Source organism: Mytilus trossulus, chromosome 2, assembly GCF_036588685.1.
Source record: "Mytilus trossulus isolate FHL-02 chromosome 2, PNRI_Mtr1.1.1.hap1, whole genome shotgun sequence".
Classification (NCBI taxonomy): domain Eukaryota; kingdom Metazoa; phylum Mollusca; class Bivalvia; order Mytilida; family Mytilidae; genus Mytilus; species Mytilus trossulus.
The window spans coordinates 8,403,762-8,427,866 of record NC_086374.1 but is presented as its reverse complement, the minus strand read 5'-3'; the positions used below and the strand labels follow the sequence as shown (position 1 = coordinate 8,427,866).

Genomic DNA, 24,105 nt, shown 5'->3' with positions numbered 1-24,105 from the left:
GTTACATTGATACCGCCTCAGTGACAGTTTACATTATTGAGATACACGTATTGTAGAGAAATAACTGACAGTTACATTGATATCGCCTCAGTGACAGTTTACATTATTGAGATACACGTGGTGTAGAGCAATAACTGACAGCAACATCGATATCGCCTCAGCTGCAGTTTAAAATCTTGAGATACACGTATTGTAGAGAAATAGCTGACAGTAACTACGATACCGCCTCAGTAACAGTTTACATTATTGAGATACACGTATTGTAGAGAAATAACTGACAGTTACATCGTTACCGCCTCAGTGACAGTTTACATTATTGAGATACACGTATTGTAGAGAAATAACTGACAGTATCATCGATACCGCCTCAGTGACAGTTTACATTATTGAGATACACGTGGTGTAGAGCAATAACTGACAGCAACATCGATATCGCCTCAGCTGCAGTTTAAAATCTTGAGATACACGTATTGTAGAGAAATAGCTGACTGTAACTACGATACCGCCTCAGTAATAGTTTACATTATTGAGATACACGTATTGTAGAGAAATAACTGACAGTTACATCGTTACCGCCTCAGTGACAGTTTACATTATTGAGATACACGTATTGTAGATAAATAGCTGACAGTAACTACGATACCGCCTCAGTAACAGTTTACATTATTGAGATACACGTATTGTACAGAAATAACTGACAGTAACATCGATACCGCCTCAGTAACAGTTTACATTATTAAGATACACGTATTGTAGAGAAATAACTTACAGTATCATTGATACCGCCTCAGTGACAGTTTACATTATTGAGATACACGTATTGTAGAGAAATAACCGACAGCAACATCGATACCGCCTCAGTGACAGTTTACATTATTGAGATACACGTATTGTAGAGAAATAACCGACAGTAACATCGATACCGCCTCAGTGACAGTTTACATTATTGAGATACACGTATTGTAGAGAAATAACTGACAGTTACATCGTTACCGCCTCAGTGACAGTTTACATTATTGAGATACACGTATTGTAGAGAAATAGCTGACAGTAACTACGATACCGCCTCAGTAACAGTTTACATTATTGAGATACACGTATTGTAGAGAAATAGCTGACAGTAACTACGATACCGCCCCAGTAACAGTTTACATTATTGAGATACACGTATTGTAGAGCAATAACTGACAGTAACATCGATACCGCCTCAGTGACAGTTTACATTATTGAGATACACGTATTGTAGATAAATAGCTGACAGTAACTACGATACCGCCTCAGTAACAGTTTACATTATTGAGATTCACGTATTGTAGAGAAATAACTGACAGTAACATCGATACCGCCTCAGTAACAGTTTACATTATTAAGATACACGTATTGTAGAGAAATAACTTACAGTATCATTGATACCGCCTCAGTGACAGTTTACATTATTGAGATACACGTATTGTAGAGAAATAGCTGACAGTAACTACGATACCGCCCCAGTAACAGTTTACATTAATGAGATACACGTATTGTAGAGAAATAACTGACAGTAACATTGATACCGCCTCAGTGACAGTTTACATTCTTGAGATACACGTATTGTAGAGAAATAACCGACAGTAACATCGATACCGCCTCAGTGACAGTTTACATTATTGAGATACACGTATTGTAGAGAAATAACAGGCAGTAACATCGATACCGCCTCAGTGACAGTTTACATTAATGAGATACACGTATCGTAGAGAAATAACTTACAGTAACATCGATACCGCCTCAGTGACAGTTTACATTATTGAGATACACGTATTGTAGAGAAATAACCGACAGTAACATCGATACCGCCTCAGTGACAGTTTACATTATTGAGATACACGTATTGTAGAGAAATAACTTACAGTATCATTGATACCGCCTCAGTGACAGTTTACATTATCTAGATACACATGTATTGTAGAGAAATAACAGGCAGTAATATTGATACAGCCTCAGTGACAGTTTACATTATTCAGATACACGTATTGTAGAGAAATAACAGGCAGTAACATTGATACCGCCACAGTGACAGTCTACATTATTGAAATACACGTATTGTAGAGAAATAACTGACAGTAACTACGATACCGCCTCAGTAACAGTTTACATTATTGAGATACACGTATTGTAGAGAAATAACTGACAGTATCATTGATACCGCCTCAGTGACAGTTTACATTATTGAGATACACGTGGTGTAGAGCAATAACTGACAGCAACATCGATATCGCCTCAGCTGCAGTTTAAAATCTTGAGATACACGTATTGTAGAGAAATAGCTGACAGTAACTACGATACCGCCTCAGTAACAGTTTACATTATTGAGATACACGTATTGTAGAGAAATAACTGACAGTTACATCGTTACCGCCTCAGTGACAGTTTACATTATTGAGATACACGTATTGTAGAGAAATAGCTGACAGTAACTACGATACCGCCTCAGTAACAGTTTACATTATTGAGATACACGTATTGTAGAGAAATAGCTGACAGTAACTACGATACCGCCCCAGTAACAGTTTACATTATTGAGATACACGTATTGTAGAGCAATAACTGACAGTAACATCGATACCGCCTCAGTGACAGTTTACATTATTGAGATACACGTATTGTAGAGAAATAGCTGACAGTAACATCGATACCGCCTCAGTGACAGTTTACATTATTGAGATGCACGTATTGTAGAGAAATAACTTACAGTATCATTGATACCGCCTCAGTGACAGTTTACATTATTGAGATACACGTATTGTAGATAAATAGCTGACAGTAACTACGATACCGCCTCAGTAACAGTTTACATTATTGAGATACACGTATTGTAGAGAAATAACTGACAGTAACATCGATACCGCCTCAGTAACAGTTTACATTATTAAGATACACGTATTGTAGAGAAATAACTTACAGTATCATTGATACCGCCTCAGTGACAGTTTACATTATTGAGATACACGTATTGTAGAGAAATAACTGACAGTTACATTATTACCGCCTCAGTGACAGTTTACATTAATGAGATACACGTATTGTAGAGAAATAACCGACAGCAACATCGATACCGCCTCAGTGACAGTTTACATTATTGAGATACACGTATTGTAGAGAAATAACTTACAGTATCATTGATACCGCCTCAGTGACAGTTTACATTATTGAGATACACGTATTGTAGAGAAATAACTTACAGTATCATCGATACCGCCTCAGTGACAGTTTACATTATTGAGATACACGTATTGTAGAGAAATAACTGACAGTAACATCGATACCGCCTCAGTGACAGTTTACATTATTGAGATACACGTATTGTAGAGAAATAACTTACAGTATCATCGATATCGCCTCAGTGACAGTTTACATTATTGAGATACACGTATTGTAGAGAAATAACCGACAGCAACATCGATACCGCCTCAGTGACAGTTTACATTATTGAGATACACGTATTGTAGAGAAATGACAGGCAGTAACATCGATACCGCCTCAGTGACAGTTTACATTATTGAGATACACGTATTGTAAAGAAATAACTGACAGTAACATCGATACCGCCTCAGTGACAGTTTACATTATTGAGATACACGTATTGTAGAGAAATAACCGACAGCAACATCGATACCGCCTCAGTGACAGTTTACATTATTGAGATACACGTATTGTAGAGAAATAACTTACAGTAACTACGATACCGCCTCAGTAACAGTTTACATTATTGAGATACACGTATTGTAGAGAAATGACAGGCAGTAACATCGATACCGCCTCAGTGACAGTTTACATTATTGAGATACACGTATTGTAGAGAAATAACCGACAGTAACATCGATACCGCCTCAGTGACAGTTTACATTATTGAGATACACGTATTGTAGAGAAATAACTTACAGTAACTACGATACCGCCTCAGTAACAGTTTACATTATTGAGATACACGTATTGTAGAGAAATGACAGGCAGTAACATCGATACCGCCTCAGTGACAGTTTACATTATTGAGATACACGTATTGTAAAGAAATAACTGACAGTAACATCGATACCGCCTCAGTGACAGTTTACATTATTGAGATACACGTATTGTAGAGAAATAACCGACAGCAACATCGATACCGCCTCAGTGACAGTTTACATTATTGAGATACACGTATTGTAGAGAAATAACTTACAGTAACTACGATACCGCCTCAGTAACAGTTTACATTATTGAGATACACGTATTGTAGAGAAATGACAGGCAGTAACATCGATACCGCCTCAGTGACAGTTTACATTATTGAGATACACGTATTGTAGAGAAATGACAGGCAGTAACATCGATACCGCCTCAGTGACAGTTTACATTATTGAGATACACGTATTGTAGAGAAATAACTTACAGTAACATCGATACCGCCTCAGTGACAGTTTACATTAATGAGATACACGTATTGTAGAGAAATAACTGACAGTATCATCGATACCGCCTCAGTGACAGTTTACATTATTAAGATACACGTATTGTAGAGAAATAACTGACAGCAACATCGTTACCGCCTCAGTGACAGTTTACATTATTGAGATACACGTATTGTAGAGAAATAACCGACAGCAACATCGTTACCGCCTCAGTGACAGTTTACATTATTGAGATACACGTATTGTAGAGAAATAACTGACAGTAACATCGATACCGCCTCAGTGACAGTTTACATTATTGAGATACACGTATTGTAGAGAAATAACCGACAGCAACATCGTTACCGCCTCAGTGACAGTTTACATTATTGAGATACACGTATTGTAGAGAAATAACTGACAGTAACATCGATACCGCCTCAGTGACAGTTTACATTCTTGAGATGCACGTATTGTAAAGAAATAACAGGCAGTAACATCGATACCGCCTCAGTGACAGTTTACATTATTGAGATACACGTATTGTAGAGAAAAAACTGACAGTAAGATCGATACCGCCTCAGTGACAGTTTACATTATTGAGATACACGTATTGTAGAGAAATAACTGACAGTAACATCGATACCGCCTCAGTGACAGTTTACATTATTGAGATACACGTATTGTAAAGAAATAACAGGCAGTAACATCGATACCGCCTCAGTGACAGTTTACATTATTGAGATACACGTATTGTAGAGAAAAAACTGACAGTAAGATCGATACCGCCTCAGTGACAGTTTACATTATTGAGATACACGTATTGTAGAGAAATAACTGACAGTAACATCGATACCGCCTCAGTGACAGTTTACATTATTGAGATACACGTATTGTAGAGAAATAACTTACAGTATCATTGATACTGCCTCCGTGACAGTTTACATTATTGAGATACACATATTATAGAGAAATAACTTACAGTATCATTGATACCGCCTCAGTGACAGTTTACATTATTGAGATACACGTATTGTAGAGAAATAGCTGACAGTAACTACGATACCGCCTCAGTGACAGTTTACATTATTGAGATACACGTATTGTAGATAAATAACAGGCAGTAACATCGTTACCGCCTCAGTGACAGTTTACATTATTGAGATACACGTATTGTAGAGAAATGACAGGCAGTAAGATCGATACCGCCTCAGTGACAGTTTACATTATTGAGATACACGTATTGTAGAGAAATAACAGGCAGCAACATCGATACCGCCTCAGTAACAGTTTACATTATTAAGATACACGTATTGTAGAGAAATAACTTACAGTATCATTGATACCGCCTCAGTGACAGTTTACATTATTGAAATACACGTATTGTAGAGAAATAACAGGCAGTAACATCGTTACCGCCTCAGTGACAGTTTACATTATTGAAATACACGTATTGTAGAGAAATAACTGACAGTATCATTGATACCGCCTCAGTGACAGTTTACATTATTGAGATACACATATTGTAGAGCAATAAATGACAGCAACATCGATATCGCCTCAGCTGCAGTTGATAATATTGAGATACACGTATTGTAGAGAAATAGCTGACAGTAACTAAGATACCGCCTCAGTAACAGTTTACATTATTGAGATACACGTATTGTAGAGAAATAGCTGACAGTAACTACGATACCGCCTCAGTAACAGTTTACATTAATGAGATACACGTATTGTAGAGAAATAACTGACAGTATCATTGATACCGCCTCAGTGACAGTTTACATTATTGAGATACACATATTGTAGAGCAATAAATGACAGCAACATCGATATCGCCTCAGCTGCAGTTGATAATATTGAGATACACGTATTGTAGAGAAATAGCTGACAGTAACTAAGATACCGCCTCAGTAACAGTTTACATTATTGAGATACACGTATTGTAGAGAAATAGCTGACAGTAACTACGATACCGCCTCAGTAACAGTTTACATTAATGAGATACACGTATTGTAGAGAAATAACTGACAGTAACATTGATACCGCCTCAGTGACAGTTTACATTATTGAGATACACGTATTGTAGATAAATAGCTGACAGTAACTACGATACCGCCTCAGTAACAGTTTACATTATTGAGATACACGTATTGTAGAGAAATAACTGACAGTAACATCGATACCGTCTCAGTAATAGTTTACATTATTGAGATACACGTATTGTAGAGAAATAACAGGCAGTAACATCGTTACCGCCTCAGTGACAGTTTACATTATTAAGATACACGTATTGTAGAGAAATAACAGGCAGTAACATTGATACCGCCTCAGTGACAGTTTACATTTATGAGATACACGTATTGTAGTAAAATAACTGACATTAACATCGATACAGTCTCAGTGACAGTTTACATTATTGAGATACACGTATTGTAGAGAAATAACAGTAAATATAAGAGAGTACCACTTCAGTGATTAAGCATCGTCTCACAGCCTCAGTGATATATAATCGTCACAGCCCCAGTGACATAGCATCGTCAAAGCCTCAGTGATATAGCATCGTCAATGCCTCAGTTATATAGCATCATCAAAGCCTCAGTGATATAGAATCGTTACAGCCTCAGTGATAGGAGGCGATATTGAGTAACTATTATTTTATAGGAATAACTTTGTACTGTTATATAATCCAGCATTCACCTCGTCAGTGTTGATGTTTTTTTTCCAAAATGAAATATTAACTGAAAACAAAATAACAAAGTATTTCTCTTACAGCTGATATGACTCGGGACTGTCCCGCACGGCTTAAATGGATTGGGTTGTCACTTCTTAAGGTGATATGACTTGGGGTTGTCCCGTTCAGCTGATATGACATGGGGTTGTTCCTCATTCAACGATATGACTTGGGGTTGTCCCGTTCAGCTGATATGACATGGGGTTGTTCCTCATTCAACGATATGACTTGGGGTTGTCCCGTTCAGCTGATATGACATGGGGTTGTTCCTCATCCAACGATATGACTTAGGGTTGTCCCGTTCAGCTGATATGACATGGGGTTGTTCCTCATTCAACGATATGACTTGGGGTTGTCCCGTTCAGCTGATATGACATGGGGTTGTTCCTCATTCAACGATATGACTTGGGGATGTCCCGTTCAGCTGATATGACATGGGGTTGTTCCTCATTCAACGATATGACTTGGGGTTGTCCCGTTCAGCTGATATGACATGGGGTTGTTTCTCATTCAACGATATGACTTGGGGTTGTCCCGTTTATCTGACATGGCTTGTCAGATGATATGACGTGGCGTTGTCCTGTTCAGCTGATATAACTCGAGGTTGTCCCTCCATCAGTTTATATGACTTATTGTTATCACTCCTTTAACTTATATGACTTTGGGTTGTACCGTTCAGCTGATATAACTTTGGGTTGTACCGTTCAGCTGATATAACTTGAGGTTGTCCCTCCATCATCTTATATGACTTAGGGTTTTCCCTCCATCAGCTGATATGACTTTGGGTTGTCCCGTTCAGCTGATATAACTTGAGGTTGTCCCTCCATCATCTTATATGACTTAGGGTTTTCCCTCCATCAGCTGACATGACTTTGGGTTGTACCGTTCAGCTGATATGAATTATAATAGTTGTCCCTTCAACAGCTGATATGGTTTTGGGACCCGAGTTGTCATTTTTTTCAGCTGTTACTGCTTGGATTTGTTCTCATTCAGCTTTAATGGTTTGTGTCCATGGTTCTCTAATTTAACTCATCATGAACGTGCAGGACATATTTTTCACTGGACATTAGCCAACCAATAAATAATATCATATTCTGTTTATATGAATTACATGTTCAATTTAAATACTTCTGCTAAAAATATTATGTTTAGTTTTTGTTGTTGTTAATTTGGTAAATATAGTTACGATTTGTTTTATGCATGGTTGCCATAGATATAGGAAGATGTGGTGTGAGTGCCAATGAGACAACTCTCCATCCAAATAACAATTTAAAAATTAAACCATTATAGGTTAAAGTACGGCCTTCAACACGGAGCCTTGGCTCACACCGAACAACAAGCTATAAAGGGCCCCAAAATTACTAGTGTAAAACCATTCAAACGGGAAAACCAACGGTCTAATCTATATAAACAAAACGAGAAACGAGAAACACGTATATATTACATAAACAAACGACAACTACTGTACATCAGATTCCTGACTTAGGACAGGTGCAAACATTTGCAGCGGGATTAAACGTTTTAATGGGCCCAAACCTTCTCCCTTTTTCTGAAACAATAGCATAACATCACAACATATAAAAACATACGATAAAATATCAATTAGCAGACTTAACTCAATCAAAAAACGTATGATTACACAAAGATTACATGTACTTTTATATCAAGAAGGTCATCGCTTAGGACTTATTGCATGACCTTGGCCTCTGGCATTTTTTTTATCACCAAAATAAAAGCAATAATCAATCGGAACACTTTTTATATTTACAGTATGGGTTTATTTGTTTTACATTTTTTTAACGACTATACCTATATCCATTTAGTGTTACAGATTTCGGTTTAGTTTTTATCCTAAATATTGTTTTAGTAGGTTTTACTGAAATTTATGTTATATCATTAAAATAATACTTTGATATGAGGTATATAATTGCGTTAGTTATAAAATATTTCTAAATGAGAAATTTTGTGTACTTTATATACCTTTTAGTTTTTAACGGGTTATAAAACAAAAATTCTTTGAAAGTTTCACCGTTTTACCCACAAAGCAAGATAAACTTTTCGCCTTTATACTGTCACTGCGTAGTTTGAAACTTGTTCTCTCAAAATATTTTATGGATATATAGCATTGCAGCCTTTTACATTATGTTTAGTTTAATCATTAATGAAATCTGACAATAAAAATCTCATAGGAAAGCCAATATAAATATTATATAATTAAAGACGCCAAGATTAGGCCAGTTAACTCCAGACGAGTTCCCCTAAATCTTTCCACAAATCTAGAATTCTGTTGGAAATTCGAGGTAACGATCGATCATCTGACTGATTCTATCCATATGATTCAATTATCATTTTCTAAGAGCGATTATATTTAATAACGTCTCTCGGGTCTTCTCGGGCTTTTCTTAATAACATAGTCAACTTCTCTTCTCAGTACTCCGTATTTCATATCAGCCCTGATAGTAAAGGGTGTTAAAAACAACATATTTTTATGGAAAATTAATTACATTTCACGCCGTGTTCTGCATCCCTAGGGAACTGTATGTAATGGATCGGCGTGAAGAAAGACACTAAGTCATATTCAATAGCTGTAATATTATATACGGGGGAGATATTAATAAACACAGTTTCCATCGCTTACGATACGTCATTTTTTTTTCTAGAAAGTGCTATAAAACTCTGACAGAAAAGATATAAAAAAAAATGTAGGACATGGAAAGAATACTTAGTGCAGTTAATATTTACGTCGGTCAGAATTTTGAAAAACGTCCCAATTTACGGTATGGCATTTGCAAAGTTTTAAGTAATGGGGTATATGTTTTCAGTTAGTTACATGTACATGAATGTTATAAAAACATACCAAATAAATCTAGCGAAAACAAACCCAAGAGGTAATAAAGCCTCGCGAAATTAAGCAAGTGACGTACTTTAACGTTAACTAACATTTTCATAGTAGCCCAGTTATAATACGCGGGCCCTACGAAAATAAGTTGGAAATGTGCTAAAGCGGGAACTGTCTTTCGATCAGAGAATCCTTACTGGTCAAATAATAAAAAGGAACTTTACAGTACTCGACGAGAGTGTAACATAAATTTAAGGTTCCACTAAAGTCAAAATATAGGACACACCATTAACATCTAAACTTTGCTTGTATTTTTCAACCCATAATGAATAAAGTTCTAAACTATGGGAACATATATTCATTTAAACATACTTAACATATAAATTCAGTGTAAATTGTATTAAATAAACTTGATTTTTTTTGTGTTATTGTTAACCCAGTTTTGGGGATGAAGACTCAATTTTCCAAAAACTCTAGAGGCATGTAGGGTGACTTTATTTGTTTGAAATTGTTATAAACGAATACCATATAATGCTGTGCAAGCTAAATTAATGTTTATTTTAGAGGAAATGTATTGATTTACGAGTTTCAGTTTTAGTAGTGTGGCCAATCAGCAAATTTTATCGATTTGCCTTAACGGAATAACAGGACTGTAAATGTGTGTCATATTCCGGGTCTGAAACGGGACCGACGGATTTGATTTGTATATTACAATTATAACAAAATTATAAATTTAAGAAAAAAACAATTAAAGTTATAAAAACCAACAAAAAATATTGCCAATTACAAAGCAACGATCTTCAAACGAACTGGACTATTCCAAATATACAATTTGACCATACAACAAGCATAATTATCACTAAATTTGTGTTTTAAATTGCTATTTTCTTCTCACCGATCAACATTACACGAAAGATATTTTGCACACAAATGAACCATGTGATATTAATGTAATAAGAGTAAAAATCCCGTGAAAGTAACACGCAATAAATTTTCTTTCGTTCAAAATGTGGTAAATTACAGCTTAAAAAAATAGTCTTGAAATCATGAAATACTTATACTTAAATTATATAAATCTTTTCAGCTTTCTTTGTATTATAAATTAAATTTTAATTAAGAATTGAATGCGTCTTTTTGTAAATTTATTGGTGTGTAAAAGCGTTGACCGAAGTACATTTTCGCGCTTCATTCTAAAAATGTACGCACGGTCAACGCTTTTACAACCCTATAAAGTTACAAAAAGAAGCATTCAATACTTAAAATTACATATTGATTTTTTTTTAGCTAGGATCATGAAAACACGATTTTTATCAAGTTTTATTTAATTCACCTGTGCACTTTATTGTGAGACCTCGTGTCATCGTGAATAATAAATGTTATTGTCTAATGCAATTGCTTACGGAATAACATGTGGTGTGCAGTTAGCCAATCAGAATAACGCATTATAGTGAAACATACATCTAATGTATTTGATACACTTGTATGGTCTGTAATAGATTATGGTGCCTCTATATGGGGAACACGTGATTGTTCATGTATAAATAGTATTAAAAATAGAGCAATGCGTTTTTTCATGGGTGTAGGAAAATACACGCCTAATATGTCTTTGTATGGACATGGGCTGGATGCCATGTACAATCAAACAGTGGACTAGTGGTTTTAGAAACTGGACACGTTTTTAATAAAATGAATGACGATAGAGTAAATAAAAAAGTGTTTATATGGGGTAACACATGTAAAAAAGTAAAAAATTGGCATTTTAGAGTAAAAAATAAGTTTAAAGAACTTGATATGGAATATTTGTGCAATGGTGCTATTTTGAACAAGGATTTAGTTAAGCATATTGAAAATGTATGTTTTGAAAAATTTAAGGGAGAATGGTATGACAAGATTATGTCAGATGATAAAAATAAATTACGTACATATAGAATGTTTAAAAATGTATATGGCGTAGAAAATTATTTAATTTTTAATATGCCAGGTAGATACAGGAGTGCTTTAGCAAAATTTAGATGCGTTGTAGCACCTATCAGAATTGAAACTGGTCGTTATGAGAATATTGATATTGAAAATAGATTATGTTTTAACTGTACTGATGACGTTGAAGATGAAAAACATGTTTTGTTAAACTGTCCTGTATATTCAGAGATTCGTAATGTTATTTTTAACCATGCTAGTATTGTTGATGAGAATTTTTTACATATGTCTGATAATGAGAAATTTATATTTCTTTTTACAAATGAAAATATGGTATTTTATACTGCCAAAATCTGCTATGAAATTTTAATAAAGCGAAAATGTATTTTATATTCGTGATAGTTGACTTAAGTTGTATTTGTATTATGATTTTTTTTTAAATTGTTTTATAGTCTCTCATAACTCTTTATAGAGTGGCTCTTGTTGTTAATTTGTGTTTTAAAAGGCTGTATATTTTATATGTAACAAGTGGTGAGACTTTAATAAAGTATTTGTCTTGTCTTGTCTGTCTTGTAATTAAATAAAATAGCCGTGTGTTATCCGTTAACTTTAACTCGTTAACTAGACGTCTTTTTCGATACTGGGCACCCTACTATTTATTTTATCGATCTAAGTGAACGAATATCGAAGGTATCATACAGAAATTGGACAAATATGTAATTGAAACATATTTCTGTGACAAATAAACATTAGCTTGTACTGCATTTCATGTAATAGTATTCGTTCATACCAATTTTAAACAAATTAAGTCATCTCAATGGCCTTCAGATTTTTTTTTAGAAAAATTAGTGTTCAGCCCCAAAACCGGTTTGACCATAAGTTAACACAAAAATTTCAAGTTTATTTACAATTTTCACAGTGTGTATATGTTAAGTATGATTAAATGAACACATGTTTTCATAGTTTAGGACTTAATTCATTTTAGGTTGAGAAATACAGGCAAAGTTTAGATGTTTCTGTAGTGTCCTATATTTTGACTTTAGTGGAACCTTAACATTTCCAACAAAAATTCACCTCAGTGCATCGGTTTATCTTTGTGTTTAAATCTAATGGCTTGTCCATTTTACTACATTAATAATTATTAATACTTATATTGAAATTGAATGTACTGTTGAATATATTTGTACTTTTCAAATGTGAAAGTGAGGTAAACTTTGTAAGATAAATATTATTAATGTTCACTTGTATTGTCAAAAATTCAAAGATCTCACTTGTCTGTATATCACAGATTAAATAAGGTTTAATGACGAGAACGGTTTTATTTTAGTTAATTTAATTTAATGAAATGTATAAAATGGATTTGTATATCAAGGACATTTAAAGTCTTGTGTATCACAATTCAATTTGAGGATTTAGGTCTGTTTACGAATAATTCATTATTTGTGAGTTTAAAAGGTCAACCGAGAAGATATTTTGAGAAAACGGTTTTGAAAATTGACCATTTGTATCAGTTGTATATTGTAACATATGCAATATACTGAAAAAGTATTGAATTGGTATAAAGATTTTTTTCTTATAAATCGCCGTATATAGTTTCATTTAAAACCCATCATTCAGGTTTAATACTCGAATCTTTTCACAGTAGGCCGTATACAATTCCCTTTCGATCAAACGCCCTCTCTTTTATTTGTAAGGAATTCACTGAAGCTTATTTGTGGTGCGAAAAAATATGCAAATTTCATCCTCGTATTGAGGCGTCGAAATTAAATTCTTTTCAAAATTTTAAATTAACTCAGCGAGAAATAAATTTTACTTAGTCAAGGTAGAAAATTTTGATATTTCACTTGTAAAGCTTTGAGGCTACTTATCAAATCGTCAAAAACTTAGATTGTTATACTATAGTGATGTATAATATACATTTAAAATGTTTGTGTATCAACACCTGAGCGTGTTCCAAGTCGAAACAACCACAACACAAATGGATATACAATTGTCTTAAACACGCTTCTGCATTGTGACGTCGACGTCACCATTGGAATTTGTCTATGTTGAAGTGGGCTTATCATGAAGCTGAAGAGCTTAGAATCATAGAAGATATAATGTCTTGTAACAACCATACATTGTGTCGTCTAGGCGTATACACCCCACTCCCGGGACAAGATTCCAAGGACCGGTGGAGAAACCGTCACATACCTCCTGACATTACAGAACTAGATGTGAAAAACTTCCTAATAAAAAACCCGGACGTTTTTGAGGAATATGTAATAGAATCCGTGCCAATTGATGTTTTACAAAATTTGATCCAAGCCAAGCAGGATAAACCTGAGAAAGGAATACATTTAGAATGTGCCACAATACCTCTTCAACAAAGGTACTGTCTGGACTCAGTGAAGGATATAAGTTCACAGTTAATAGATATTGTAGAAGACCATGAGATTTATGCAGAACTATCAGAAATGGTTCTTATTGTAGCCCGAGCCGTCCATGCCAGTCATACTACTGTGTATATACCAACACATCAAAACCACGAGCTTTGTATTCTAAGGGATGGCAAATTAACACCTTATGGGCCCAGTGGACTTAAAACTACAGTATCTGCACACGCAGTCATAGAAAGGAAGAGCCTTCTAGTAGAAGATATACAATTTGATCCCAGGTAACTCATAGTGTGCCTTCTTTAGTGATTCTTTACTGATTAAGCTTTAACTGACCTTTGATATTTAGTTGATGGTGAGGTTTACAGAGAGGCAAATACACACCACACATTCAATATTTTATTTATAAATTTGAATGTGTCGAATAGAGAAAAAATAATCTGAAGTTCTAGATAATTTGTTAATTATAAAGCCAGTTTAATATGGTCTTATAAATCAAACTTTAAATATTACTATTTATTTCTGTTAATACTGATAATACGGCGAAAATATTATACTGAAAGTGCTAATACTGATTAAACGACGAAAATATGTTACTGTTAATACTTAATACTAATAATACGGCGAATATTTGTTACTGTTAATGTGACAATAAGGCGAATAATGTTTCTGTCGATTTGTCATGGTGACTTTGTCTAAATTGATATTATGAATTGACAAACGTTTTAGTATCACATCGAGTTTTAAGAACATCTTATATTCCCATTCAATTGCCAAGTAAAATATGTTGACATTTTGTAAAGTGCAGCCGTTATTTTTTTGTATGAAAGGAAAACTATTGTTAGTGTACTGAAAACGTACAAGTCTCTTTAATATATTCATCCAAAGTGTTTTAGAATTACATTTTAAAAATTTCATTTTGAAAAATATATACGCTTCATGTTTGATCAAAATTCATTAATACAAAATATTTATCGCATACAAGTATCACATGAAAAAATATTGGACAAGGTTAATCCGATTTAATATTATAATGATATCCTAATGGCCCATCAATTTGTCATAAGAGTAGTAATTTACAAGTTTTCATTGTATACGTAAGCAAATGACTAAATATAAATGGGTTTTACGCATACAACTTATCTGTTGATATTGAAATCGTTTTGTGTGTGGTTTAAATACAATGCTTTCAAAAAGCATCCAATTCTATAAGCTTTTACTTTAATCTGTGATTACAGGTACGATATCGCAATACACTAATTATTCAGGAAACCAAATTAACCTTAAACGTAAACCACACATATCTGTTTATTCACATACAAAATATAAATCAACAGTTTGGTAATGATAGGATCTGACAACAGAAAATGCTAGCTTCCTCTATAAACCACAATGAGACAAATCGTCCAATGTTATAATGAACTAATCTGGAATAGGTCGGGGTCGTTGGGACTATCTTTTGCTTAGTAAGACGCAAAGACATTAAATATGAGTAGCATTAGGTGTACGAGCAAAGACGTGTTAATGTGTCTTTTCTTAACTTTTGAGCTCTGTGTTGATTATTCAGCTAAGTGTATCTATTTAGCACAAAGCAGGGTTCATACTCATTGTTATGTCCCGATTCTACTATGCTTATAATATTTGTGACTAGACATCGAAGACGAATGTATCATCATTATTTAAACGTGGTACTATTTTGTATAGACATATTGCTGAAAACATTACGATGCATTTTTGTTTGGTTCAAACAACATATATGTATATATATACACATTAAGTTTTGCCTTACTTGTAATTTGTACTAAAGTTTCCTGTACTTTTCATGTTGAGCAAACGGTAATATGAACATTTCTTTTTGATAACAGTTCATTTTGGGGTTCCTTTCGCAGACTGCGTTTGTCGATTTCTTTGAAAATTCAGGCACCTATTTTGGATTTAAATAACTAAACCTTAAAGTGCCGAGTATAAATTACAGGATTAAACAATATATGTACTATCGACGAAACAGGCGAAAAGTTACGCAAACCTCGCGAGTTTTCGTCCTGTTTCTAAAGCTATTGCAAATGAATTCAATATCCATATTCCGACAATGTACGTATATTATATATATTTATATATTATATCTCATCAAAAGACAGTCATTGTAAAATAATGATATTCATATGTCTATTGTTTTAGGTTGCTGGCTCACTGGTGCTAACCATACATGTCCTCGTCCTCGTCCGAATAAAATATAGTATTGATGAATATTCATTAATTATCTGATTTTTTTTAGATTTCCAAAAGGAATTGGCCCTGTTGGATACTCAGTCGGAAGTGTAATCTGTATTCCAGTTATTTTGCCATCAGATGATATTATAGGTGTACTCGAAGTCACAAGAGAACAATCCAAGTTTTCGTTCGCAAAGGGTGATTTGCAAACGGCGCATGCTTTAGTGTCATGGATGACTGCATGCTTGCACGAATCTGATATGAAAAGAACTTTGAATGCACAAAGCAAACTGAATGACTTTCTACTTGAAACATCTCGCGAAATATTTGATGAAATGAACTGTGTTGATACCGTGGTACAGAAAATTATGACATTTACAAAACAACTTGTAAACGCTGATCGAATTTCAATGTTTCTTGTCGACGAAGAAAAACAAGAACTTTATGCTGACTATTTCGATGAAGGTGAAATAGATGAAAACGGCCAGCCAATGTTCAACAAAAAGTCACAGATAAGATTTCACAAGGACTTAGGAATAGCCGGTTATGTCGCTAGAACTGGAAAGGTGGGTCATACCAGTATATCAATAATTCATCTGATGAGTTAAAATTGATAAGCTTAAACTTAAATCAAACATTAATTTCGAGAAAATATCATCCCCCTCCCCACACCTCTTTCTCTTTCCAAATTAAAAGTGTTATCGTTCGCTATAACTATATCCACTTTAGTCGTTGCAACTTTTTACATAAAAAAAGTTATTAATGAGCAGAGGCACTATCACGATACCCACTGAAAATCTTTATTTTATTCACATTGCAGATTCAGATTCAATAGTTTCGCTCTCAACTTGAAATTTGGCATTTTGAATGCAAACGTTTTTGTTTTAACTAATTACCACCTTTTAATATATTTCTATGCGTTCACATTATAATTAGATCTTTGGTTTGTGCGCCGTTAGATTTGAGTGCTGATGCGTGTAAACTATCCCATAAGTATGTAGAGTGACATAGTTGTCTCATTGGCAATCATACTACATGTATTTTATACATGTATAAGGATAAAAGAAGTGAGAGCTTGTTGAAAATATTCCATTGGATGAAAATGACGTTACGTAATATTTTTTGAACAAAGATAACTTTACTGATTTAAAAATAGACATTGTGTCCCAAACTACAAGTAACTTTATCAAGAACGATTCAACTATGGCAAGCCGTTCTCGTCAAAACTATGTTTAAACCATTTTTCGAAAAATTTACACACTGAGAATTACAACAAAGCACACTGAGATTTAAAAACTTCAAAACGCACACTGAGAATTGAAAATTACACACTGAGAATTGAAAATTACACACTGAGAATTAAAAATTACACACTGAGATTTCATAAAGACGCACTGAGATTACAAAAATGAAAAACGCACAATGAGAATTGAAAATTACACACTGAGATTTCAAAAAGACACACTGAGAACAAATAAACTGAAAAAACACACTGAGAATTTGAAATTACACACTGAGAATTTAAAATTACACACTGAGATTTGTGCGCACTTTTTATGCGCACATATCTAATTAGCATACTTGATCTGAATCTATTACAAGCTTAAAACAACAAGGGGACAGAACTCGTTAGTCCTTCGATTTGGTTCCAAATTATTAATAAAAAAAACTTTAGAAATACAACAAGAAAAATACCCACTTAATACTCTTATTACAAAATATAACCAAATGGTGAAAAACTTTATTAAAATTATAAGAAAACATTGGAACAATCTGCATAAGAATGCAGTGAAATTTTTACCCAAGTGTCTATTATAGCATATCAACGTAACAAAAATATAAAAAGATTAACTAGCGAAACCAGGGAAACAGTTGGAAGACTTTTGAAAAGGGACCCACGGTTTTAAGTTAAAAAAAATCATCCCGATACACTGGTAGTAATGATCTGAATTATAGGCAACAAACTTGTGAATATGAGCGATGTTAAGTCTTGAAATTTATTACGAATGTTGGTTGAAGGAATCGCATTTCATTATAATGACAAGAGTTCTTGAGATCAAGATATTAATCTGTTGAATCATTCATCTCATGAATATTCATTAGTAATTTGCATATTAATCTCAGTGTGTATTTTTGAAATCTCAGTGTGTAATTTTGAATTCTGAGTGTGTGTTTTTCAATTTATTTCATCTCAGTGTGTCTTTTTAAAATCTCAGTGTGTAATTTTGAATTCTCAGTGTGTGTTTTTTATTTTTTTAAATCTCAGTGTGTAATTTCGATTTCTCAATGTGTTATTTTAGGTTTTTAAATCTCAGTGTGTATTTTTTTCGAAAAAAGGGTTTAAACATAGTTTTGACGAGAACGGCTTGCCATATTCAACATCCTATATTTCAAATTTTAAAGCATACTACATAGTTTGTTGAATAAATTGCTATTAAAACCATATTTAAAGTGATTCCCCAAGATAAAATCATATGTAAAGCTCACCGACTAATGATTTTGATGGATGGAACATACCGAAGAAACTTTTGATTCTGGTGATATCCTAGGTGATAAAAACTCCTTAAAAGTCGCATAACAGAAAAGATGATAACATTTGCAGTTAAAATCTTTAAATATGGTAGCGCAACGGGCCATGACCAAATTTTGAATAAATATAGAAAGAAGTTTTTGAATATTATGTTGCCAATTTTATAAACTGACGATTAATCCTAATTCATACGAGTAATGATCAGTGTTTATCCATCATACATATTTTAAATGGGGATCAATATAAGAGCACAAAAGGTTAAATAATATGTATTTTTTTTGTATTTTCAGTCTTTTTACTCGTGTGGTTTCTTAAAATTCACCAAATTCCATTAAGAAAACCACCAGGGGTTATCTGAGTTCTTTTGGTATTGTGGATAGGGGTACAATGGAATGAGACTGGTTTCCTAACCTAGTATAATTTGACTTAACAATTCAGTAAATTTCCTGTCCTTTCAACAGTTTTAAAACTTTACATTTCAGTTTTTTTTAAGGGTATAAAATACATGAAACATCCATAGATTATAGATGATTTTTAACTTATTTTGCCAGGTTGTGAACATCTACGACGCCTATGAAGATGACCGCTTCAATCAAGCTGTAGATAAAATGACCGGATATAAAACCCGGAGTATTCTGTGCATGCCAATTATAGGAAAACAAAAAGTGGTGGGTGTGGTGCAGCTTATAAATCGCCTTGATGCCGAATGCTTCACGAATGCAGACGAGAATGCGTTTAAATTGTTTGCCGTTTATTGTGCCTTGGCCTTACACTTTTCCAACCTGTTCAACATGGTGAAACAACAACAAACACAACATAAAGTGGCGATGGAGGTGCTTCAATACCATACCAGAACACCACAAGACGAGGTAGATCATTTCAAAGAAAAGCCCATACCGAATGAGGACGAAGTTCCGGAGCTACTGAAGTTTTATGACTTTTGCTGTTATGCATACGATGAATACTTGCCTAAATATGTGATTTATCTTCTCCAGGATATGTTTGGAACAGATAGCTTTGAGTTGGAAAAACTCTGTCGATTCACATTGACAGTGAGAAAGAATTACCGACCGGTAACATACCATAACTGGCAACACGGGTTCCATGTCTTCCACAGCTTATGGTGCATGGTCAATGATGACGAAACATTTTCCCGATTCGATAAAATGGCATTTACAATTTCTGGTCTTTGTCACGATATTGACCATCGTGGTTATAACAACGCTTTCTTTCAGAAGCTTCACCTTCCGTTGGCTAATTTGTATTCTACCTCAGTTATGGAGCAACACCATTACAGACAAACGGTTACCATTCTTCAAACAGAAGGTACAGATATATTCTCTTTCATGACCGCAGATGATTACAAAGAAATGTTAGAACAAATTCGACACAATATTCTTGCCACAGATTTAGCTCTATACTTTGCAAACCAAAAAACTTTGTCAGGTTACATAAAAGATGGTTCATTTGACATAGAAATTCCTCATATGCGTACGCATGCTAAAGCTTTAATGATGACTGGTGCAGATTTATGTGCATGTGCCAAACCATGGGCAACGCAACAGGAGACGACAAAGAATTTGTATGACGAGTTTTACTTTCAAGGTGATGAGGAAAAAAGGCATGGTCTTACACCAATACCAATGATGGACAGAAACAAATTTGATGAACTTCCAAAACAACAAATTGGATTTATAGATTTCATTTGTAGGCCATTATATCAAACATTATGCGACATTCTTCCGAGAACGATGCCACTACTGGCTGGAGTAGATGAGAACAGATCGCACTGGGCCGAACTTGCTGAACAAGAAGCTACATCATTTTCTAAAATGGGGGTCAGTTCTAAGAACGAATAGATATTATACATTTAGTTCTATCTGTGATATATTAAATTATTTATAAACAGTTTATTTTCTATTAATCTGCATTCCGAAACTTCCAAAATTAGCTTTATATTATAAACGGGTAGCATCAGTTTGAAGTGTCAGAACACCGGCCGAGTTTATCCTCTCCATTTAGTTTTTGTTGCATAGCTATAAGTTAACAGGGATGGTCATATCTAAATACGTATCATCTCCAGTGCCTAAACACTAGAACATATACATAGCAGATGGAAAGATCAGATTCAAGGAAAACCAGACTAAGTTACAAGTTGTATTCTTTTCTTTATGAAAAATTTACAAATCATGTACGATGTCTTTTGTTTTTTGTGTGATCTTTTATTTTTATTTATACAAGAAATGATCCTTTAGAATATTTTAGAAATAATAACTTGGTTTTACATGACTGTTTTATCCACTTGTTGACATCTACGCTGAAACAATAGCCCATTTGTATTGTTATCCGTGAACATTATTTCTACATTTAAAAGGCTGTTTATTATGATGTACAATCCGCATTAGCAAACAGAACACAAATCAGAACGAATGAAATGCAAACCGTTATTATTTTCATTTCCTTTGAATTTCACAATTGAAAAAGCAGTCATAATTTTTGATAAATGTCTTTTTTGCTTCCATTACCGGAAATTACTACGCAAATGCGAAATTTACAGTTATCCTGAACAGCATTGAATCGCTTATTTTTGACGCGATGTTTGTAAAACAATACAGGGAGTATAGCAAATATGATGTTGTAAAGAAAATTCTGCCCATTAACAAGAACTGAATGTTATCAAAACGAAACATTAAATGTCAAAATACAAATTAAGTCTTGTTATTCCGCACTTTATTTTTCACATTAAGCGTATCAAACTTCTTCTAAAGCAATCGTTACTGTTTGTTCATCGAATAAACGAGAAGGAATTTCTTTGGTATGACATTTAAAAGATTTTACTTGTACTTTAGCAAGTATTCGTTCAAATGATGTAATGAAACCCGTAAAATAATAGGCCAATTAAAACCCATGTTAGGAAAATTTATTTGAATAAAAACGTAATATTTACATTGACAGACAAACATTTTCTAAGTAAAATGTCATCATCCATAATTCGTATTTGATTTTTATGTTCCATTTTTTAATCAGTACTGAGGATGATAAAGTACAAACATTCTAAAACAAAATGATAATGTCTTAAAGCATCAAAAATATAATTGTTTACTTTTTACAAATATTGTGACTTGGATGGCGAGTTGTCTCATTAGCACTTATACCTTATACCACATCACGCAGTTTGTGAAAAGTATGACATTGTGGAATGTCAAATTATAAGAACGTATCATACAGGATTTAGGACAATAAGTTTTGATACCTGGGAATCAAGGTTTAGAACATTACCACTGGATATATCTGGAAAAACATAAACATTCCATATGGTACGAAATGGCATGCATAATCATAATTATTACATATGATATGAAATGACATACACACCAATCTCCCATATAAAACGAGGCAAATGGCAAACAAATAAATCTTTCTCTTGCACGGAAGAAGGATTTTCGTGAGTTGCAGCAAACAAATCTACATTCAGATGTTTGAAGGACACTTGATAAAATAAGAAAATGGCGATTAGATGTTTTGAATTATTAGATAACATTACTAAATAAACTCAGTTATGGCATATATCTTAGAACTACTTGACATTATCTAAAAAAGCATGCCATTATTGATAAAAATGAACTTGAGCTCGTCGTCAAAAAAGATTTTTTGTTATTCGCTAGGGAGTCGATATTAAGAATTGAACGATGGACAGTTGGTGCGTGAATTTTTCTTGCTACCTGATTGGAAGATATTACGAGACGCGAATAATCAAAGTTTATTGATTGGTTAGGACAATCCAAACCTAGTAAATGTCCTTCAATCCCGTAGAGTATCGGATTTGTCCTCTCTATTTTAGCAATTAGATTTTACACAGGTAAAAAGAAAAATCACAAAAATACTGAACTTAGAGGAAAATCAATTCGGAAAGTCCATAATCACATGGCAAAATCAAATAACAAAACGCATAAAAAACGAATGGACAAGAACTGTCATGTTCCTGACTTACAGTAACTTTTATCTATAAATAGTCGAATCTTCTGGAGTAAGCAACAACGTTAAACGATATCTAATACTACTTCATAACGTGTGACCTCAGGTGTGTGGTAAAATTTGTTGATTGATGCACGTGATTATTCTAGTAAATGAATTAATCTACAAAGCTTGAGCATTTTCCATTTTCATCAGCTAAGAGTCGACTAACCCTTTTTGAAAGGCTAAGGCTTGTAGATTGTGTCTTCAAAAATCGCAAGTACAATGCATCCGTAGTTCATAATCATTCCGAATGGCAAAGTAATTTAGGTATATTTACAGGGCTTATAAAGCGTCAACAGTCATTCCATTGAAGACATTTTGTTAAAATTTAATATCTGAAATGTAGAAAATATAAATTTATAAGTTTAACAGCCAATAAAAATTGGAACGTTAACGACAATGAGATGTCATTTTATTGAAGTTGTCATGGTAACTAAGAGAAAATGGCGTTTTATCTGATTGGTTCATTAGCCTTTTTTGAAACTCAATAAATTTTCGTGAAATTGAGAAGAGATGACATTAATTTTTTTCCTGTCAATCTACGTGATAATTTGTTTTTCGTGTTCAAACATGTTTTCTTGGAATAAATGTAAATTGTCGACTAAATAGACATCTTCAACCAATCTTATACTTTGTTTTCTTAACACTCTTACAGAAGCATCCATTTCGAACAAATGATGAAAAAAAATCTGGAATTTATCAGTTGACATGTTTTATTACAATAAGTGACAGGAACTAAAATATGAAATACACTACGCCATCACACTCAAATGGATTATTTATGATCAAGTTTGAAAATGTATATAGTCCTCAGAGAGTCAATGCTGTGACTCTGAGATCTTATTCTAGCTTAGAAAATCAGTGAGAAAACTTTTAAAATGTTTGTTTCCAACCAGGGACCTACCATATGATCAAGTCACTATAACAAGATAATCTTTTTTTTTAAATTTCCAAACAGTTACATGATGACGTAAATGAACAATACATATAGTTCCTCTTTAATAAAGTAAAACCTCTCTTACCCCCAAAGTTATGCAAACATGCATTGATCAAAAGACATTTAATAACCAACT

The 24,105-nt window shown here is 33.7% G+C and overlaps 1 protein-coding gene across 1 annotated transcript; it reads left to right on the top strand.

Annotated features, from left to right (window-relative positions):
- The first annotated feature begins 13,910 nt into the window (after nt 1-13,910).
- Nucleotides 13,911-20,924, top strand: LOC134706422 (cAMP and cAMP-inhibited cGMP 3',5'-cyclic phosphodiesterase 10A-like). The gene is made up of 3 exons (XM_063565342.1): nt 13,911-14,555; nt 16,550-17,051; nt 19,567-20,924. The coding sequence occupies exons 1-3, from the start codon at nt 13,945-13,947 to the stop codon at nt 20,872-20,874; spliced, it is 2,421 nt and encodes an 806-aa protein (XP_063421412.1). The 5' UTR covers nt 13,911-13,944; the 3' UTR covers nt 20,875-20,924.
- The last annotated feature ends 3,181 nt before the right edge of the window (nt 20,925-24,105 follow it).

Coding starts and splice junctions, on each gene's coding strand:
- LOC134706422 (XM_063565342.1), top strand. CDS start 13,945: ATGTTGAAGTGGGCTTATCATGAAGCTGAAGAGCTTAGAATCATAGAA. Junction 14,556..16,549: donor GATATACAATTTGATCCCAG/GTAACTCATAGT, acceptor GATTTTTTTTAG/ATTTCCAAAAGGAATTGGCC. Junction 17,052..19,566: donor ATGTCGCTAGAACTGGAAAG/GTGGGTCATACC, acceptor TTATTTTGCCAG/GTTGTGAACATCTACGACGC.